The sequence below is a fragment of the Schistocerca gregaria genome, chromosome 2 (assembly GCF_023897955.1).
Source record: "Schistocerca gregaria isolate iqSchGreg1 chromosome 2, iqSchGreg1.2, whole genome shotgun sequence".
In the NCBI taxonomy this organism is placed as follows: Eukaryota; Metazoa; Arthropoda; class Insecta; order Orthoptera; family Acrididae; genus Schistocerca; species Schistocerca gregaria.
In genome coordinates this window covers 343,868,109-343,890,834 of record NC_064921.1, presented here as the reverse complement: position 1 = coordinate 343,890,834, position 22,726 = coordinate 343,868,109, and the positions used below count along the sequence as shown (strand labels likewise).

The 22,726-nt window shown below is 44.1% G+C and overlaps 1 protein-coding gene across 3 annotated transcripts in view; it reads right to left on the bottom strand.

Moving 5' to 3' along the window:
• LOC126337020 (pseudouridylate synthase RPUSD2-like) overlaps positions 1–22,726 on the bottom strand; it is a 1,306,240-nt gene that overhangs the window by 600,164 nt on the left and 683,350 nt on the right. Inside the window, exon 1 of one of the 3 annotated variants that reach the window (XM_050001290.1) lies at positions 13,049–13,114. The exons of the other annotated variants lie outside the window; for them this stretch is intronic. Within the exon in view, the coding sequence (XP_049857247.1) occupies positions 13,049–13,072 (24 nt within the window). The 5' untranslated portion in view covers positions 13,073–13,114. Of the gene's footprint in view, positions 1–13,048; positions 13,115–22,726 lie in introns of those variants that run through there. 3 annotated transcript variants of the gene reach the window in all.

The window sequence follows — 22,726 nt, the reverse complement described above, 5'->3', positions numbered from 1 at the left end:
AGTTTTCCATTTTTATTTGAATTATGTATTTATTATCAAATTATGGAAATTTTAATTAACTAATACTGTATATATAACACGTGTATGTTGAGCATCTCCTAAACCACCGAATCGATTTCAACCAAATTTCGTATCCACGCTGCTTGCTGTATGTGAATCAGCACTGTAGGGAGTTGGAACCTCTTAGCTCCCGTAGGAGCGGAGATAAAAGCAAAAAAGGGTTTTCTATCCGTGGGAAGTAAGCTATCTTATACGACAGATGGACAAAGAGAATGGGAGAAGGAGATGGAGAGACAGAGAGGGTGGGAAGAGGACAGATACAGGTGGGAGGAAGAGTTGGAAACAGAGATGGGAAGCAAGTGATGTGTGCAGTGTATCTGTCCAACGTATAAGCGTGCAAAGCTGAGGTAAAAAGATTAGTTATAATAAAAGTAACATCTTGTTATTTATAATTACTAATCGCCTGAAACCAAATTAAAATTTGATACAAAAATTTAATATGCCTTACTGTTAAATGACAAAATCATAAAACAATAATACTGTTTAATCTCTTGGGTACAAAAGTATTTTTATTTTCTATTCAAGTTTTTCATTTTTGAACCAAATTGTAATACAGATTGAATATTCCCATTTCCAACCTATTAGTAATTAAAAATTATAAATATTTTTATTAAATAATGTTATCTGTTAATGAGCATGTCAATTAGATAATAAAAATAGTATTAAAAAAAGCAAAAATATCTTACTAAGCAGATTCTACATAGCGATTTTGCGTTTACAAGAGTGAAACAGTACACACTTAGCTACCAGTGGCTTTGTTAAAGTGCTCGAAATGTTTTGTCCTGGACAGCATCCGTAAATCTTCTAACATTCAAAGGCACTTCTTCTTCATGTTGAGTGCCACCGTTTTAGGTACTTTATGTCCAGGCGCTGACCTTCATATCGTACGAGTCTCGAGAAAATCGGAAAGGGCTAGTCGGTAAAGGTTTCCTTGTTTTAGCTTTTTTTTTTTAGGGAAAAAAGAAAACAGAAAACTTTTTCTCTTGGCCATAGACAACTGTATAGAATGATAGCCGAAGCCAGACTCTGAGACGGGAAACTGCTCGATGGGAACAGAACGGCGAACACTCTGCGAAGCTCGGACGACAAGCGCAGAGCGGACTGGTGGAAGCTGACAGCGCGCCGGAGAAGTGGAGCAGCCGCTGGCCGCTAACCGGGCGCAGGCTGCAGCGGAGACAGAGGGGAGGAAAGGCGGCAATCACGAAGAAGCCGCGGAAATAACTTCGACGATCAGCGGGGAGGGGAGGGGGAGGGGCGGGAGCCGCCTGGCGCCATTCTGCATTTATTTCCTGCCCGCCCGTTCAAGGGGAAAAATGCCACAACGGAAGTTCTCTGCCATTATTAGAACATCTTTCCTGCTATCAAGCTCCACATTTTTCTCCCATACAGAAAACCAGCCAGCCGTATAATCAGCGGCACGTACGTTTTCCACGGAATAATTATTTTTGACGAAAACATTGGTAAGACGGATGCCGCTGTGACTCCCATGCGCGGTTGTATAATTAAAATTCTGTCACGTAGTTACAGACGTGCAAGGTAGTCTGTACAAATGGCTCTGTAACAAGTGAAAGCAGATTACAAAAACAGAAATTTCGTGTGTCAGTCTACCGGTTTCAATACCTTTTGTACCTCTATCAATTTGCTGCCTCTGATAACACAACCTGTGTTTAACTCTTTAGGGACAATACACTCATCTATTCTATTCGAGTGCACTGTTCCTCGCCTCTGCTGAACATTTCGATAATTTGGGTGACGGTGAGGAAATCGGGAAGAGGGCACGATGATCAATTTGAAGAGACTTTAGTTGAATTGCCCGACCACGTTAAATTCTAAACCTCTTCAGATGCTATCTTGTGAAATGACGTGACACTGTTGATGATCGTCACATTCTCGATGTCTTTCAAATGACATAAATTTGGAGTTTAACATTCCGCAACAGAGAGATCACTGCAGAGGGGGCACATAGCTCAGTTGGACAACCACTCGGCACAGAATCCTCCTACACTTTTTGAAGAAATTATGCGTAAGAGACTTAAATAATTTAAGTGAGCCAAACAGTATGGTCCAACATACACGACACCCCAGTACTGCGTCACCTCGAGATGTTTTGCATATTTCTATATATGGCGGAGACACTCCCCCACCCCTCCCCCCGTTTGATCAATGGCCTATGGTTGAATGACTACTTCAGCGGACTGTGCCTGTATACTGCTACCTGAAGTAAGTCAGAAAAACGCGGTCACGAGGTTAATGTCACTCGAAGATTCCATCGTAAGAGTAACCGTTCACATTATCGAAAACAGCGTTGCTAGAAATTCTCTAGATCTAACGTCGTCGGTGATGTGCCACTTGCAGGTTTGAACAGTATAGTGACCGTGGATCGATTTCACAACACGCAATCTACTAAGTCGGGTGGTTACGCAACATAATTTATAGAAACAGGGAGCCTGGTTAATAGCTGTGTCTATTCTTAATCAATTTCAATGCACAGGCAATGATGAGAAAAACGCACGTAATCCCTATGAGCGTGGAAAAAAATCAGAGGAACAAATGCGCCAGGAGTTTTCTGCGGGCGAAGGTTTTATCTGCGTACCGCAACGTGGTCTGGTCTAGTGGGGCGGAAATAGCCCCAGCGGTGCACTGACCGCATCAGAGTTGGGCGAGTCGCAATTCTTGTCGCATTGTCGCAATGCAAACAATGCGTACGGAAATTCCACGTATCGTCGTGGAAACATCAGTAGCTACTTCACTCTTTTCCTTAAGATTTACTTCAATAACCTTTCAATGAGATCATCATTTTCAGAAACTATCGTACGACCCTTCCGTCTAGACGTGACCTCTTGCCTGCTCCCTGACACTGTCCATCTAGAAGTGATCTCCTGTTCTACCACTAAAACCATTGCTCTTCTTCGGCTCCTCCCATTCAGCCAACCCAGTTAGTCTCTCAGGCACGCTCTTCCCTTCGAAATGAAGAAAGATGAAATGTCTCGGAGTGATATCTTTCTCGGCCTTGCTCTCATTTCATATCCTAAGAAGCGGCGACTGTGTATCCCCGTAGCGATACGCAATCAACTACGAATAGTGCGTCAGGCTATTTCACGCTCACGTCACTGTTTCAATTGCTCTTATCCCCGCATACGGATCCAAAATGCAGGTTTCGATCCGCGCGTGAGCTCTAATTTTTTCAGGCACTTAACGCGCCTTTCACCTTTGACAAAGCTCGTCAAAGTGAAAGGTGTGAAGCTCAGCTTCTTTGGGATTCCACGTTACATAAAGTAAGCAACATAGAACCTAATGTTGCGTCGACGTAGAGATCATTACAGGAAAAGCAACCGGAAGAAATCGGAGATAAAGAGACGCCTTCCCTCCACACTCTTGTAATCAGACACAGATCTATTTCCTGGTTTTCGGTTTATATGCCCAAGTCGCAGTCAAATTTTGGAAAATTAAGTATACCTGACTGCACGGCGATTGTTGGCGATCACATCACCATTTCATTCCATTCAGTAACACGTACTTACACGTTCAACACATATACACATTAACTCACACATACATTTTAATTATTGGCTGAGACGACGTGCCCAACGAAGGTTCATGTACCAGAAATAAGTTAATAACATTCCAAACCCCAGGTTACGACTATGGTGTTTGGAAGATGTCCCTTCGTGGTCAGGCGAATGCCGGAACTGCAGGTCCTTCCCATTTATTCCCAAGTGAAATGTCCCATCCGCTCCACTGTCAACTTGTCTGATAACTGGCTACAGAACTGCGACTGTTTAATGGGCTGGATCCCGAACACCCCGCTCTACTCCTTGGGGTGGAAAATGAAAAGATTCAAATAAAAAAATTCTTGGAGGTGGGACAGAGCTTAGCCTCCATTGGATTTTGAGACGTCAGGGGCTAAACATTAGGAAAATAGGTCAGCTGCTTTACTATCTCCTATTTCAGGGCCAGTAAAATAAGTACGGTATGTAGATGGTAGCGAAATATTTCAACTTTCTTTGAAAGCATATAGTGTTTCTGTCTTTGTCGTTAAATACCATTATTGTTTTCAAATAAAAACACTCATTATGTTTACAGCGACCCCATATTTCTGAAAACGGATTTTTTAACAGAATTCCCGAAATTCAGTTCCGGAAGCAAACTGAATGACAGCGTAAGTAAACCAATCTACTACTTCCTAGTGGGTATGACGGAATTGTAGAAGGACATAACTACGTTGAAATCGCTTTACAAAGACTTTTTCAATCTGTGCAGGTAGTAACAAAGCATTCATACGAGAATTTGAATACGAATGATGATTTACGCGGATGAGAGACACTGCGATAGGATTGTGCAGAGGCAAAGCTACAATTGCTATGTAATCTGTGTGAAACTTCTATGACCCACATTGTGTTTATGAATATGGGTTTCCAAACGCGTATCGTACGCCATTTTTTAAGACAATTGTGCGGTTCTTTTGCGTCACCTTGTCCCATTCGTTAAGGAACCAGCATACCGGACCTGCAGGTAAAAGGTGGACGAGAATGGCAAATAAGGAAGGAAGAGATGGTTTGCGTCTTCGCGTCGACGGAACCTGAACAAATAAAGAATTCCGAGCTAAGGGCCAATTACTAGAAGTGAAAACACAGGACTAGAGTGAAACAAACCATCTCTGCTGAGCCAGTTGCAGACTGAAATGATCGTCAATGAGATAGTCTTGTATGGCAACCTCTTCTGCTCATGGCAGTTTTAGTATTACAGACGCCGATGGAAAGTACGTTCTGTAATATTCGCTTGTTACGGAAGAATACCCGTAGTCACGGACAGCAGAAAACCCATGGCCAGTACAATTTGATAATGAAAAGTAGTGCCGGTTTACTTGGAATTTTGAAACTGGCGATCGTTGGGTAGTGTTCACGGTTTTTCCGAAATTTTAGAGAACACTGTAAACAGTAAGTAAACAGAACGTCATGGAAAGCATGTTCATGCTATGTGGGCACGTAACATAACTTCCTTTACACAATGTACAACACAGTTTAAAAGTTACTCGAATGAGACTCGAAATATACTGTGACAGCTCAGTTAGGTGACGAAATTCAAAATTTCTGTAAGTAAGGCTGACCAGGCTTCATATGGATGACATGTATGCGTGTAGCCCTGTGAACCCAGCATGCTCATCATAAAGAAACAGAAGTACTAACAAAGCTTGGACACCGGAAATGCTGAAATACATATCCTGTTTCGTGTTCATAGCAGCCGGAATGAAAGGACCCAAGTCACTGTTCGGAAAACACTCCCAAAACATAACAGAATTACCTCTGGCGTGAACCAATCGCGAGTCAAAGGCCTCTATGAACCGTCGTTGCACTCGAGGTCTGCTATCGTCATAAAAGCGACAAAATCGTGACGCGTCGGATACTTGCTGAGAAGCCATTCGTAATACACTCCTGGAAATGGAAAAAAGAACACATTGACACCGGTGTGTCAGACCCACCATACTTGCTCCGGACACTGCGAGAGGGTTGTACAAGCAATGATCACACGCACGGCACAGCGGACACACCAGGAACCGCGGTGTTGGCCGTCGAATGGCGCTAGCTGCGCAACATTTGTGCACCGCCGCCGTCAGTGTCAGCCAGTTTGCCGTGGCATACGGAGCTCCATCGCAGTCTTTAACACTGGTTGCATGCCGCGACAGCGTGGACGTGATCCGTATGTGCAGTTGACGGACTTTGAGCGAGGGCACATAGTGGGCATGCGGGAGGCCGGGTGGACGTACCGCCGAATTGCTCAACACGTAGGGCGTGAGGTCTCCACAGTACATCGATGTTGTCGCCAGTGGTCGGCGGAAGGTGCACGTGCCCGTAAACCTGGGACCGGACCGCAGCGACGCACGGATGCACGCCAAGACCGTAGGATCCTACGCAGTGCCGTAGAGGACCGCACCGCCACTTCCCAGCAAATTAGGGACACTGTTGCTCCTGGGGTATCGGCGAGGACCATTCGCAACCGTCTCCATGAAGCTGGGTTACGGTCCCGCACACCGTTAGGCCGTCTTCCGTTCACGCCCCAACATCGTGCAACCCGCCTCCAGTGGTGTCGCGACAGGCGTGAATGGAGGGACGAATGGAGACGTGTCGTCTTCAGCGATGAGAGTCGCTTCTGCCTTGGTGCCAATGATGGTCGTATGCGTGTTTGGCGCCGTGCAGGTGAGCGCTACAATCAGGACTGCATACGACCGAGGCACACAGGGCCAACACCCGGCATCGTGGTGTGGGGAGCGATCTCCTACACAGGCCGTACACCTCTGGTGATCGTCGAGGGGACACTGAATAGTGCACGGTACATCCAAACCGTCATCGAACCCATCGTTCTACCATTCATAGACCGGCAAGGGAACTTGCTGTTCCTACAGGACAATGCACGTCAGCATGTATCCCGTGCCACCCAACGTGCTCTAGAAGGTGTAAGTCAACTACCGTGGCCAGCAAGATCTCCGGATCTGTCCCGCACTGAGCATGTTTGGGACTGGATGAAGCGTCGTCTCACGCGGTCTGCACGTCCAGCACGAACGCTGGTTCAACTGAGGCGCCAGGTGGAAATGGCATGGCAAGCCGTTCCACAGGACTACATCCAGCATCTCTACGATCGTCTCCATGGGAGAATAGCAGCCTGCATTGCTGCGAAAGGTGGATATACACTGTACTAGTGCCGACATTGTGCATGCTCTGTTGCCTGTGTCTATGTGCCTGTGGTTCTGTCAGTGTGATCATGTGATGTATCTGACCCCAGGAATGTGTCAGTAAAGTTTCCCCTTCCTGGGACAATGAATTCACGGTGTTCTTATTTCAATTTCCAGGAGTGTAGTATGTTTAAGAGTGACCATGTAAAACGATACTTTAAACGTTGCATATGACCTCAACTACCTCAAAAGGAAAAATAATCGTCAAAAACAGCAGCCGATAAAGCCGATCTAAAGTAAAATAGCCCAAGCCCACTCCGAGGTTCGCTACGCTTCGATATCGTTGCCGAATCTTCTCGAGAAATAGCAGCCAGCTTGCTGTACCCATCAGTAGCTGCTGACATTTTTTTCAGACACAACAGACTGTGAAAACCGCGGGTGGAGAGTTCCCTCTAAGGTAGGAGTCTGTCTAGTCTACCTCTGGGCCAGATCATCGCGTGCCGTAGTTAAGGGGAGAGAGGTGGCGGGCCACAGAAAAATGAGGCCATCAATAATTTGAGTGGCGATATCCCAGGAAGCGCCTGCCGGCAGATAGAAGCGCAGTGTGAGGGAAGGGCGAGGGCTGGGGGAGGGAGGGAAGGAGGCGCGACTGGGAAGCGAGGGGCGACCGAGCTGGCGCGCAGTGCGCTGACACGGCGCTCGCTGGAAAACACTCGGCCGTTCGTGAATACCGGCGGGCTCAAAGTGGGGTTCGCATGGCGCCACCTCTGCGACTACAATAGGACTGTCGCTCTCAGCAAAAACTAAGCTCTGTCAACACAGCCCAGCAGTTCCTAGCGACGAGTTATCATAAAAAGGTTTTCGCGGAGTGCCACATATATTTCATATTTAGTTTTTATTACGCAGTGTGAAACCGGTATAAGGGCAGGTATTTCCACTGGTGACTGAGGACGGGGTATTGAACAACATTAGCTCAGTACTTATGTCACTAATAATTATAGCCATTACATTTTGTTTGTTTTTAGATTGATTAGTATCTCCAAGTACTCGTGGCAAGAGCAAGCCATTAATGCTTATTTCCCCCTGGGTGGCAGATCAGGTGCTGAAGTGTAGATTCGTGGACTCAAATCGGTTAGTCTAGACTGACAAGCATAGCCCACTTCGTGGTGCAGTACGACCGTGTAAGAAAACATCAGGTCGTGAAGTCTGTGACGTATTTGTGGGAAGACTGTTCAATGCACAGAAAAAACAATCAGCATACCGATGTGTGTACATATTAAAGGTACCACAGGAATATCTGCACTTATACCCATTACATATATAATTTTTTATTCTTTTTTAAGCGTCAAATCGCAGTATATCTTCTACATTTGGAAACCCGTGCACTAACTTCCATAATACAGAAGGGCCAAAAAAATGTATCCCCTGTTTAAAAGTCCATAACTTGCAAACTAATTGACAGAGTTGTCTCTTTTTTGGTAAAAGTGTAGTTTTAAGTCCAACTTAAAGATATCACTGTAGGTGTTCGAAATGGTCACCATTAACATTCACACACAAACGATGCCGCCGAACTGCAGCACGAACTACTAACTGCAACATGTTCAGTTGGATATTTGCACATGAATGTACGATGGATTCATCCAGTATGCGTGGCTTTTGTCGATAAACGACCTCCTTTAGTGTTCCCCACAAGTAAAAGTCCAGAGGAGTTAGGTCTGGGGAACGTGGTGGATACTACACAGCATCTTTACGGCCTATCCATCTTCTTGGTAGATTTTCCTCGAGATACGCCCTAACACGATTTTGGTAGTGGGCTGGGGCACCATTTTGTTGAAAGTAAACTCTTCCGTCTCCATACAAGTCTCGGATGCCAGGTAAAATCGATGTCTGAAGCTTCTGAAGGTACACCTCATCGGTAACTGTGCCGTCAAAGAAGAATCGCCCAATCAAGCCCGGTAAGACAACCCACACCACACATTTACTCCTGGCAAATTCACGGCTTTGTCTACATACACGTTCGGATTTTCGTCGGCCCAGTAGATGCAACTGTGGCGATTTACTGTACCATTGAGTTTGAACTGTGCCTCATCACACCACACAATCATCTCTGCAAACTCTTCATCGTTGCGTATCATGTTAGTAAGCCACTCGCAGTACTTCATTCTACGATCAGGGTCGCCCTTGTTCACAGCGTGTAGCAATCGTGGAATGTAGCACTTCCACTTTGCTGTCTTCAAAATTCGATGAACACTTGAGCGACTCACTCCAGTTTCACGGGCACACTGTCTCACAGACTTCTGTGGTGAGCGAGTGAATTGTTGTAACACACGACGGGAGTTAGCTGGACTTGTTACTGTTACAGGTCGTCAGATCGTTGTTTGTGTACATCATTAACACAGCCTTCGGCTTCAAACTTGTCTCAAATGCGACGAATCGCTACACTCCGGAATATTTTACCCAAGAGGACGTCATCATCATTTAACCATACAATAAAGCTGCATGCCCTCGGGAAAGATTATGACCGTAGTTTCCCCTTGCTTTCTGCCGTTCGCAGTACCAGCACAGCAAGGTCGTTTTGGTTAACGTTACAAGGCCAGATCAGTCATCCAGACTGTTGCCCCTGCAACTAATGAAAGGGCTGATTGCCCCTCTTCTGGTTGTTAAGACGAGAAAAAACATCGCGAATTGAAGATACAACGTTACTGGAAACTCGTATTTTCAGTTGTAAAGGGAATGAACAGAAGATGACAGTGTGTGTATGCCCTGTCGCGGACACATTGCGGACTGATGTCTCAAGAAATCCAAGAATATTATATTGCGGTAGTTTATCGCATACACGAGGAAGCGATTTCACAAAAAGCTGCCTGCACAAAAACACACACTCAAAATCTTTACATCTAAAATGAAACGTAATATCGTTCACTATCTATTCACTAGAATCCTGCAAGCTATTTCATAGTATCAGTAATATTAAACCAGTTGACCATGCTACATCTAGATTTTTAACACTACTTGGAAGTTTCCAACTGAACCCATACAAAAGGAAAACCGTTCCGCCATTTACGTGGTCGTTAAAGAACGGCCACAAACTGAGATTGGCAAGAATGGGGAAGCAAATAATCGTTTTTTTTGTTTTTTTTTCAAAGGAACAGTTCTGTAACTGGCTCCAAGCGTTTTAGAAAAATTGCGGGAAATCTGAATCTCGACAGCCGCTGTCCTGTCGAGTATGAGCTTTCATGTAAGTTCATTCATGTAAGTATTATGGAGACTGAAAATCTCCTAATACTTTATTAGGAATACGGAATCTAAGCCCATTACCCGCGTCATGTAACACCTTAAAGATGCAGTTGCCGGTCGAAAAGGGAATAACTTTCCATTTGTATTGACCGAAAGTATAGTTACAAAACGACAGCGCTGCATCACCTATTCACGAGAAATATACAGGTATGTATTTTGGGAATGAAGCCTTGTGTTATGCTTTTCGATCAATTTCAGGGAAAACGGTATAGCATTACTTGCAATACTTCTCGATTATTTTGTCAAATTATTGATTTTCGAATTTCATTTATTTCTGAACTACCCGTATCAATGTACAAAGTTACATATGAACTGAAGCTGTCATTCCGACACTGAAATATTTGACAGAACAACCCAGACGAATTACGTGCAACTTTCCATTGCCATAATGATTCGGAATATCGCTGTAATCTACAAACCCACCTGACACCCGTAGAGGGCCAAGGATGCTCCCAAACCTCTTACATGAGCAGGAATTTACAGGATACCGTGTAATTGTGGAGACGTATACTTGGATACTACTAAAAGAACGATAAAAAACGATTAGAAAAATCCCAAGGAAACTGTACAAGGAGAAAAACGGAAGGAAGGGGAGAAACGGAAGGAAGGAAGATTAGACGTCCCATCGACAGCGAGGTCGTTAAAGGAGGTGCACAAGCTCGAAGGATTACGAAAGGATGGGGAAGGAAACCGACAAAGGAACCATCGCGGCCTTTCCCTGGAGCGATTTAGGGAAATGGATGGCCGGACTGTAGGTTGAAACATGGTCCTCCCGAATGCAAGTGGCTCCGCAAGCGTGCTAACCACTGCGCCACCTCGCTCGGTGAGGAACAGAAAGCCAGCTGCTGCGGAACATGCTTTGCACCCAGGAGACCACCAGATACTGCCAGCCACTAGGGGATACTGAAAGGTCATACAAGGAGGCCAAGAGACTGCTAATCAGCACAATAATTTGAAAAGGAAGGACGAGGCTGTGAAACTGAACAGTATCCGGATTCCGGTGCTGAAAAGGATGTGTAGCAGTCTTCCAATATGAGACGATAGAGACGACAATGATTAATTGCGCAAGAGTTTTCAAAACAAGTATAGCCATGTCACTGCACGTGAGCACGTAGAAAGGGAATTTTACTTTAATCAGGAAAGCGAGGTTGTGCATCGGACCGTCACAGAAACTACAACTCCATTGACGGTGTCTTCCGCAGAAGGAGCCGAAACGTTGGGTCTCAATATGAAATTCTCCCAGCCACGACATAATAACCCGGGATATTTTACTAAGTGTATTAATCATTCTACCATCTCGCTCGAAACCGAAATAAAAAATCCGACAGCCGATAGTGCTATGAACAGCGAGAGATCCCTAACCAGTGAATTCGCGGTAGTCTACAAATTATAGATTAGTTTCTCGTATGTATTCTGCGTTGTGACCATACGTTTACAAAATTGTGTTTGGTTGACATAGCTCGATTTGGACGACAGCCGATCGCTGCTTTGTGATCTTATGGAAACCGAAAATCGAAAAATAAAATGCTTCGTCCACAATGTAGTGTTTGTCAACTGCTGCGACTGATTAGATAATACACTAAGAAGATTCATTGCTCGGTAGTTCATTCCATTTAGTTTCAAAAACCACTGTGTATTTCAATGGCCTTGCTTTTAAGAGATGCAAAAAATTACTTTTAAGTGCGTGGCGAGAAACATGTGTGGCGCGCTGTGGCAGTATACACCAAGTGTATTTATTTAATTATGCACGCAATACAGAGCACAACCTTTTTGGCACACTTCATTCTGCCAAACAGACGACACAGGACCGTGCCACACGTAAATCCCATGGTGCAAACACATCGACATCCATCTGATAATAATAATGATGACCATGGACTGCGGTCTTGGAGCTACTGGACGTCATGGCTGTAAAGCCTCACTGAGTATTTGCAAATTATTTGTGAATACTGTGGATCACAGGCTATGAATTAGAATACTCGCCATAGAGACGATCCGCGAAGATATATATTCTGTTAATAACACTCCATTCTAGTGAAATCCCTAAAAGAGATTATCGTCTCATTAGTGGTTTGCTACTGACACTTCCTAAACTTATCCTCCAGTTGTAGATTACATTCTTTCGCAAAAACTCATTACTAAGACTATTCGTAAAGCAAAATATTGAGATATATGTCTGAACACATAACTTCGTAATCTACCCAGGAATAGTGTTACGAGGCACTCATATGTTATTTATAGGGGGCAATCAAATGAAAACGATACAATCGAAAAATAAGTAAAACGTTCATTATTTTAAAAGAAATCACCATAATTGTTTATACATTTATCTCGCTGTGAGGCAGAACGGTAAATACCTTAATGGAAAAATGTTTGCGACTGCCTGCGGAGCCATCCTGCCAAGATTGTTTCCACTATGCTACACAAGCATAGCTGGGAAGCCCTTGCACATACTCCATGCGGTCCCAATCTCTCCCCATTTCCATATTTTTGGAGCCCTGAAGAAAATGGCCGTCGATTTGCTTCGGACGAACAGATGCACGCCTGGGTACAATCAAGGTTCCGCAGGCAAACACTTTCTGTTCACAGTGGAATAAAAGTATTTACAATTATGGCGATTACTTTTGGTATAATAAAAAGTTTAATTACTTTTTCCATCTGTCTCGTTTTCATCTGACTGTCCCTTGTATATTTCAGACGTGAACACCATTTCAACTGCCGTCATTCTACAGAAGAGTTCTGCTTGATCGTATATCTCGCGAAGAGACCATGAGGATAAAATCAGAGAGATTAGAGCCCACACAGAGGCATACCGACAATCCTTCTTTCCACGAATAATACGAGACTGGAATAGAAGGAAGAATCGATAGAGGTACTCAAGGTATCCTCCGCCACACACCGTCAGATGGCTTTCGGAGTATGAATGTAGATGTAGAAAGCTAGCCAAGGTGCTGGTCAGATCGACTTCTAGTAAACAAGCAAACAGATGTCGAGATAACGCACGGAAGTGGTGAGTGGACTCACCGCACGGTGTCCGTTGGACGACATCCCGCTTAGGCTCCTGGCACGAGACTGGCTTCCTGAGGGGTCGGGGGACAATAGCTGCGCGGGCCCGCCCTGCCGCCTTTACTTTGCCATGCAGTCCGGACACCCCTCCTTTCCACGACTCCCGCTGAACTGGAATGCCTACCGGTCGGGCCCGAGATAACAGTTAACTGGCCGCTGGCTGACACGTTTAAATCCCTGCTGATGCGGCCCCAAAGGTGATTCTCACCATTTGCAGTTCGGTATAGGCAGCTTATAAAATCAATGAAAGTAACTTCCGGGCATCTTTCTGTGTTATTAGTCCAACCCCCTGCATAATCTTAGCTTTCTTCAAACAATATGAGAAAATACGTTAGTTGTATCTGCTGTCTAGACTCCGGAAAGTCTGTACTAATCGGAGTTAAACTGGAAAGAAAGCGACTAGGTCACCAACGACAAAAATACACTTTATTTGTAAAAGAAATTTTCCTACTTCCCTATCAACAAGGAAGATGATGCAAAATCGTTAAGACGGTGGAGAACAGACAGAGTTCCAATTTCCACCGCTACAGGTTTCTCACAGCTCCCCTTAGTCGTTTCAAATTAATGCTGGGATGGTTCCTGCAAAAAGGAACTGGCTCACTCTCCCCTTGCCGCCACTCTTCTAGGCATATATTACCCCCACTGATTGCCATTTGAGTTCGAGGAGTATTTCCGTAATACTCAGCGTGTTGATCGAACCAACCGGAAGCAAATCTAGCCTCTCAACTGTTTAGATGTCTTCCGTTATCTGACCTGGTGAGGATCCCAAACACTCGAGCAGTACTCAAGATCGGCTCGCACAAGTGTTCGATACGCGGTCTACTTTACAGATGAACTACCTTTCCTACGATTCTCCCAATAAAACGGTCGACCACTCACCTGCCCTACTACCGACTTTAAGTGCTTGTTCCATTTTATGTCGCTTTACAACGTTACGTCTTGATATTTAATCAATATAACTGTGTCATGCAGCACACCACTCATACTGTACTCGAAAACTACAAGACAGTTTTCCCTACTCGTCTGCATTAGCTTACGTTTTTCTACAATTAGAGCAAGCTGTCACTCAGCACGCCATATAGAAATTTTGTCGAATCACCGTATAGTGACTCAACAACGGTACTTTGACATATACTTATTATCAAACAGTTGCAACACACTGCTCACCCTATCTGTCAGATCATTTATCTATTTCGAGAACAAGACTAGTGCTGTCACACTTCCCTAGGCACTTCCGACAATACCTTTGTCTCCGATAAGCATTCGTCATAGCAGAAAACGTACTGGGTTCTGTTAGTTGAGAAGTCAAATACCTGGGCACCTATTCCCTATATTCGGACCTTTGTTAACTATCTGCTGCGGTGTGTGTAAATGTATTTCGGATATTTAGATGTATGGAATCTGCTTGTTGTTCTTCATCCACGATTCTCACGGTATCGTATGAGAAAAGATTAAGCTCAATTTCTTTATGGATTGATGTTTTGCTTTTTTAAAGAAATTTACTTTATCCTAACTCAGAAAAAGTGCTCGAATATTACAGCAAACCGATGTTAAGCACACTGGCCTGTAATTTTGCGGATCAGTTGCGGTTTTTCCAGCAGTTTGGGCCTTTCCGCAGGGCGAGCGATGACAGTTTACGACTTATTGTGCATGTACGAGCGTGTAGCAGCACTCGGCAACAGTTGATTTGTTCGATTGTTTCACATCACTGTGTTGCGGAGTTTCCTTGCATCTCTCGTCGGGTATTCTGATAGTTTGTTACTCGAACGACGTATCACGTAAGCACTGAATGTCGTACGCACACGGTTTTCCTGAGCTGTGAATCACGTTTAACGTAACCTGATCTTTCATTCTTATTGGAGAGAGTGAAGTGCAACAATAATCTATACTTCCTAATTTTTCAGAGATTTGGCTAGTGTAGGACAGTTAAACGGTCCAGGCTTAGTTTTTTTGTTGTTCTGTCTCAATATCTATCTCTTTGGTCACAATGTCCGCTCGGTTTATTGATATGAGTGCCCAATCCGACACAGCGGACTCGCATTTAGCTGGTTCAAATTCCCGTTGAGACATCGAAATACATTGATTTACTAGAGCCTAGAAAGACTACTCGCAACCATTATTGCAGTAATAAGTCGCGGTAGCTTTACCATGAATATACACTGTTTTCGTTTGATAATATATGAAAATATTTCAGACTTCGTGCTATTGCTGGACTGACACTATCGCAAGATCGACCAGTAGCCATTTTTCCTACAATCAGTCGCTGCCTGTTCACTTTTCTGCAACAAGTCACCCGTTTTTACACCAAGCACATTAAAATGGTACTTTTAGACGTCCGTTGTATGCTGCAGCCGTCCATCAGGCCACTTACTAAGACCCAGATTGCTGGCGCCCATTCGGCGACGAAGTTAAAAACGCAGCCTAATACCGAGCTGCGGCCAGCAGAGTAGGCGCCTAACCTCAGTTGTTCAAAACCAAGTCTAGGTCGGGAAGGCAGGATGCTTACAACGTCCACGAATTGTATCACGGAGGCCATTTGGTGCATTCACATTGCAAAAATCACATACTGCTGTTTGTCGCAAGACAGAACGACTGACTAAGTAAAATGAAATCAATATTTGTATCAGGTAAAATTATCCTTCCAAGAATAACAATTGTTACCGATACACACGCGCAGCGCAGGAGATATTTCCGTGGAAAGCATACAAACTGACTGGTGCTACGATAAATTCCAGAGCATGTGAAGTTGCCACCGATCGCCTCAACGAAAAACGCACGAACCGGCTTAAAAATATCACGAGAAGTCTCAAGTGAAGAGGACGGTCTCGAATTGAAACTGGGAGAAACGGCGAGCCCGAGGGCGGGCAGCTCTGCAGCCGCAACTTGTCGGCGGAGGAAATTGAAACTGGTAGTAATAACGCGAAAGAAGTCACGAAATGCACGCCGGACGGGAGGGTTTCCCATTAGGGCCCCCCGGAACAATGGGCCGTGCGTGATTTATTTGGCGGGCGGATTTCGGGAACACGGGCGGCGATTACGGTGAAGCATCGCGCGTCCCTGCGCAGGCTTTCGTGCTGTTTACCCTGGCGTTGGCTGCCGTCAGGTAATATCTCAGCTCTGAACGGAAGCTGGCTCGGTTTGTCTGTCACTAACAAACCGAAAGAGCCTGTAGAGCTGCTTCCCGAACATGCTTGTCAGCGCAATTTTGAAAAAAAAAGAAAATGATAAAAATATTCGCTTCTTTCTCAATCCTAATTATACTTAAACTAAGAACGCAGAGCGGTTGAAAGTCCCCTTCGAACAATTATACAAGACTGTGCTTAAACTGACACACAATATTTTTTAGCGCAACGGAATCTGACTTTCAGTAATCCCTTATGGCCCTGACTAACATTAACCTACATGTTTCACAAATCACTTACCTCACAAAAATCTTCGTTACTCGAACTACTGCAATACAGCGAGCGCCTCTACTGCGAGCTAACTAAAAGATTCAAACTACGGAAGTCACTAACTAATGATAGGCACAGTTAGAAAATGAAAGATTTTAATAGAGAACAAACAATGCATTTACCTTAATATCATCAAAAGTCATAATATATATAGCAGTTCATGACATCCAGTCTTACAAATTTCAAAACTCCGCCATTTCTCTCCCTACATTCACCACTGCTGGCGGCTCACCTCCAACTGCGCAACGCTACGCGCTGTTAGCATCCAGCTCCCGCTGCCCAACACTACAATGGCAGACAACAATGCAAACCAGCCACAGACTGCACATGGCACAGCCAGTGATTTTCATACAGAGCGCTACATGGCGGCGGCGTTACCAATAAAAAAAACCTAAACAGCCTACTTACACGGTGGACAGACTGTGCAATACAAATGTACGCTAGACAGATTTCATTATGTTATACTATTGTCAATTACTATTTATTTTATTCCGTGATACGACTAGATCATTCCTTCACGCTCATGACACACGATTAAATATACTGAATAGTACTATGCCCACCTGACAAAGTGCCAGTCATCCTCTTAAAAGACCGTACTACTCCCTTTTGGAGCGCTATAGGTGGTATCGATCTGGTAGGAAACAGTCGTGTGACCCCTCATCTCTGACATAAGTCGTGGCAGTCGGATGCACAGAACCAGCGGAGATGTAAAAGAATGGTAGAAAGGAGCTATCGTGTTCGAACGTTCCCATGATCACACGGTCAATGAAGCTCGCTGAGTTGTTGGTTTGTTAATACAGGTTTTCCAAAGCGCCCACATGGGATGGTGTACCAATCACCACCACGCACCAAGGCGTCAGAACAGTGATCGTAAAAAGATCCTAACCACCAAGGGCCGTGGACGAGAGTAACGTTTCGGCAGTGAAAATCGGTTTCAAATCCCTGTACAAGCGTCTTTACACATTCTTCAATTCGCACTTCGAATTCCCTGCCTCTAATGATTTCGCCATGGACGCCCGTTAATCTCATGTTTAATAACAAGTTTTATCAAGGTGTTGGTACGGTGCAATGCCATTCTAAATAATATTGCACGTTCGGCTGGTGGAAAGCCACTCGCTTTAAGAAGAAAGTGTCATTACTACTTGAATTGTTTCAAAATATTATTTCACTTGGCTTGAAAGAAAGGAAAAAGGCAACGTAAACCAGATTAATAAACTCTTCTCGGACTCTCAGTTGCTTTGCGTGATTTAAACAGTGCGCCATCCTGAGTCACTGTCAACTGCTAACTCCTGATTCCCGGCATCGTCAGCTTTCTGTCACTCCATAATTACCGGGGAATCCTACGTCGAAAACTCGTGCAGTTTGAACCATTTAAGTGGCTGGAGGATCAAGAAAGTGTAATTAAATCGTATCGCAGCATGACTCTGATTTATTCGTAAAGCGACTGACGGAAAATGTTTTGATAATGAGGGTAACCGGATCCAACTTCCGAAATAACCGGTTCAAAAACCTGACTTTCAACGTTGGATCTCCTATGGGTTACACACCGGTGGAAGCTGATTCCATACGAACATATGGAAAGAATGGAAGTTTACAAACACAAGGAGTAATCATCATACGTGAACAACTTATGATCTACCTAAGACGAAGACCCACACAAAGAAACGTGTAAATTTTTACAGAAGATAAAATTTACATACAAATCACTGATTTGTCAAGTCACTACACGCTATGTTTAGAGCCCTTACACATTATGGCATTTAATCATCACTGCTTTCAATGTGTCCTCAAGTCACTCTATTTAACCGTGTACACAGATCGCATTCTGGATCTGCGACACTGGTGAGTCGCTAATCGAAAAAATCCAAGCCACGAGTTCCACACGTCAGCTTCCTCAATTATTTACACAGGACTCCATAGGATACGCAAGATGTAATGAGGTATCTCGAACAGAATAACCTCTTTCAGGGAAACCAGCATGGATTCCGGAAGCAATGGTCGCGTCAAACACATCTCACATTTTTCTCACATGCCATCCCAAAACCTATGGATCAAAGTAACTAGGTAACTGCACCATTTCTTGACTTCTAAAACGCACATGACTCGGTGCAACAGCAATCCTTATTAACAGAAGTACGATCATGTCTGGTGTGAAACAAAATTTGTGAATAGACAAGATGGCAGGTAGGATTCAGGAAGTTATCTTGGATGGAGAGTCCAAGTTAACTTCTGAAGTTACTTCTGCAACCTCAGCTGCGCCCCAGGGAAGTGCATTGGGAGCACTGCTGTTCGTGTTGTACATTAATGATGTTAAAGACAATGTTAATAGTAACTTCAAACTTTCCACAAACGATGCATTACCTATAATGAAGTACTGTCTGAAAAAATGCTGCACAAATCGTCACTCACATGTCGATAAGATTTTGAAGCCACGCAAAGATTGAAAAATTGCTTTAAATATTCAGAAATGAAAACTGTGCACGAAAAAAACAAAAAAAGGAGTAAACGTTGTATCCAATGACTACAGCATCAACAATACACAGCTGAAATCACTTATACAAAAACATGGGATTAATAATACAGGAAAATAAAGTTAAGTCAACAAAGAAGATTGCTTGCGAAACTCTCGTGCGACTCAAGCTAGACTATTGCATAAGTCGTGGCGGGATCAACAGTAAATGGAACAAGGGGTATTGAATTTATACAAAGAAGGGCAGCATCAATGGTCACAGCTTTGCTTGCTTCACGGCAGTGTGTCAAGCAAAAGCTGAACAGACCTGAACTGTCGAACGCTTGAGGACAGTTTGCGTCCATCCCAAGAAAGCTTACTTGCAAAGTTTCACACTGTCAGCTTTAAGTAAGGAATCTAGGAATATAACACAGCCCTCCATGTATCGTCTGTCGAGAGGCGAAAGTGATGTGGCGCTTATATCGAGGTGTAGATCGTAGGGCTGCGAATGAGGTTCGCCACGAACGGTTCGGAACATCTGAATAACGTGGAGCAGTTTACTGATGCTGCATTGCAGTCCCTTTCATGAGAATAAATATAGGATTTCCGAGCTTTCCTTAAATCGAAACGACTGACTGCCTCCTTTCGTATGACCCGTCCCATCTTTCTCCAACTAATTCTTTGTCTTTAGTAACCTCACAGCCCTTACAACCACAAACTACAGCTGTATGTCAGAAATGAATGTACTGTTGACCCTTGAGCCGCAACTCCTGCAAGATTGACTTCCCTCAAACAACAGAAGCTACGCATGACGGCCGACTCGCCAGACAAAGCAAGTCCACAGCCTATCTCTAACGGTATGCTGCAAGTCACTCACGACTTGAAACAAGTAGTGAGGAGTTTAGCATTCCCACGCAACCAAGCAACCGGGATAAGAGTCGCGCTCGGCAGCTTAGCCTGCAGGGTGTGTCCGAGTAGTGTTGCTGCGAGAGTTCTAGTTCCAGTGGCATTTGTCACTACCGCTCCAGTTTACCTGCCGCGCGAAAAATCCGCGGCTCTTCGACAAAGTACGACCCCGTTATGGCAATGCTTACGCCGGATCCAACATTGTACAGTGTACTAACTGGATTTAACCTCAGAGCAGGACTGACACAGACTATGAATATTGTACAAAGATCTGCTACAGTTGAGTGTTCTTATGACACTGAATAAATATGTGTTTTGGAAACAAAACTGTAGTCATTTCAGCAACTGTACTTATAAGTGCCAACTATTTGGCTGGGAGTAGTGTCGCCGTTTACGCTGACATCAGCACCACTACCGTGTTTGCTGTCAACATGCACGTCGGCGACGTAGTGTATCTATAATAGAATGCGTTCCGAAGCTGACAACAGCCTGTCTTGTCCGCCGATTAATGTGAAAGTGGTTTTTAGACGGATTACTACATATCCATAGGAAAATGCCTGGTCTCTGCATTAAAATCACACAGAACAAATTTTCATAATTCCCAGTCAGGTACTGCGCATGAGTCTTCCATCTTGGATTAGATGACTACATGATGAAAGGAAATTCATCTAGTCACAAAAATAACAAAATACTCACAAATAAAGAACCAATGAAAAGGATCGAATATCACTGCGGGAGTAATAATATGAAAGAATAAGGAGGAGGGGAGGGAGGGAGGGAGGGAGGGAGGGAGAGAGAGAGAGAGAGAGAGAGAGAGAGAGAGAGAGGGAGGGAGGTCGTAAGTGTTAAATATCTCGGGAATGTGTAGACAATTTTATTTCGTCTCTGTCATGGAAATGGACTGGAAAGAGGTGAAACTACGCATGGACCATGTCTCATTCTGTGTTAATAGAGCAATGCAGAACAGGTGATATAGAAAATTGACAAAACGCAGAAACGCACACGCAGCTCATGTGTATTTAAAGAATGTCCGCTACTGCGAGGAACTGGGCAGAAATTATAGTTCTCCAAAACGACTGCTTTCGAAACTGCTCTCAAAAAACACCGAGTCCCTAAACGCTTTTAAAATAGTTCGACTCAGGTTTGAAGTTTTATCTCATGAATTTTATGACAGGATAAAGATAAACTAAAGTACCTGGTGCACATGTAGAAAGTTAGGTTCGTAAACAGGGGAACGCGAAATCGATCCTACACGTGCCGTCCCAAGTTACGTTGTTTTCAGCGAACTAAACAGACGTCGATGGAACTGATATCGACAACCATGCGGCATCACAAATCTTGATGGAGTCTTTACTTACACAGCGGTATAACAACTTTTGTATCGGACCCAACAACATTTTCTGTCAGCAGCATTAAGTTTGCTCAATTATGTGTCGTGTTTCTGTACAACTGCGCCAGATTTTTCTCTGACAGTTCGATAATACAATGTGCAACACGTATCATCTTTTCAATTAGTAACAACTCTCTCTCTCTAATCTCTAACACACACAGACAGCCGGCCGCGGTGGTCTAGAGGTTCTAGGCGCGCAGTCCGGAACCGCGCGACTGCTACGGTCGCAGGTTCGAATCCTGCCTCGGGCATGGATGTGTGTGATGTCCTTAGGTTATTTCTAAGTTCTAGGCGACTGATGACCTGAGAAGTTAAGTCGCATAGTGCTCAGAGCCATTTGAACCACACAGACACTCAGAGAGAGAGAGAGAGAGAGAGAGAGAGAGAGAGAGAGAGAGAGAGAGAGAGACTCTTCTGGGGAGGACAAAATAAGATTTGTCTTTGTCTGCACTTTAGCATCCGTGTGCAGTGACGTTCCACGCAATAAAAACGTATTTCGAAATATTTGATATTCCAGACAAAAGAGGCGAAGCGTAGAAGCATTAGAACAATACAGGGCCACCGTTAATAAAGAATTCGACTACAGCGATGGAGAAATAACAGCGCAACACTGCAATACCTCCACGAATGTACAGCACAGTTGCTTGATGAATACTAAACATTTATGAAAGCAGAGTCCGACGATGACGTAGTAATTTCTCAAGGAAATGAGTCTTTTTCTCTTCCCACATGAGATGGAAATATTTTCGCATTATATAATTAAAAAAAACAGGCGATAAAGTAACTAGAGACACTTGACTGTGTTAAACATGGTTATGTTAAGCCAAAGAGCATGTGACACAACTGTTGGTTGGTTGGTTGGTTTGTTTGGAGCGAGAGGAACTCAACTGCAGGGTCTTCATCCGTTAAGTGGCAAACCAGGAGTAGCCATCAAAGGACGGAAGCGAAAGGCAAATCATGGAAAGCTTAAATGTAATTAACACAATTAAAAACAGAGATAAAGCACAGAAAAAAAGAGCATAGACAAGTCGTTAAAAGATCAGTCAAGACAACACATTAAAACCGAGAAATGAAAAAGAATAAGGAGAATAAAAAGCATAGGCCACGCAGGGCCACCCAGTGACCCCCGTGCAGGTGGGGGGCGAGCGAATAGGGGTGCCCCACCAACCTCATAGGCAGTCATAGACGCCAGAAAACCCTACCTTACAGGGATGACTAGAAACCACATTCACGGTTAAAACGTAACACCAGGTTAGCCGAGTTGGTTTCGTCTCCCAGCACCAGAGGGAGCGTGTTAAAACTGGAGGAGGGTAAGTAGAACGCACATACTTTTCTGATTGAATAAGATTGAATAAACGCAGTTTTTCTGTGGAAATAGTGTGTTTAATTTGTTGTTAGTGACTCTCGTAGCTTTTACTTGTTATCCAGACGTTCGG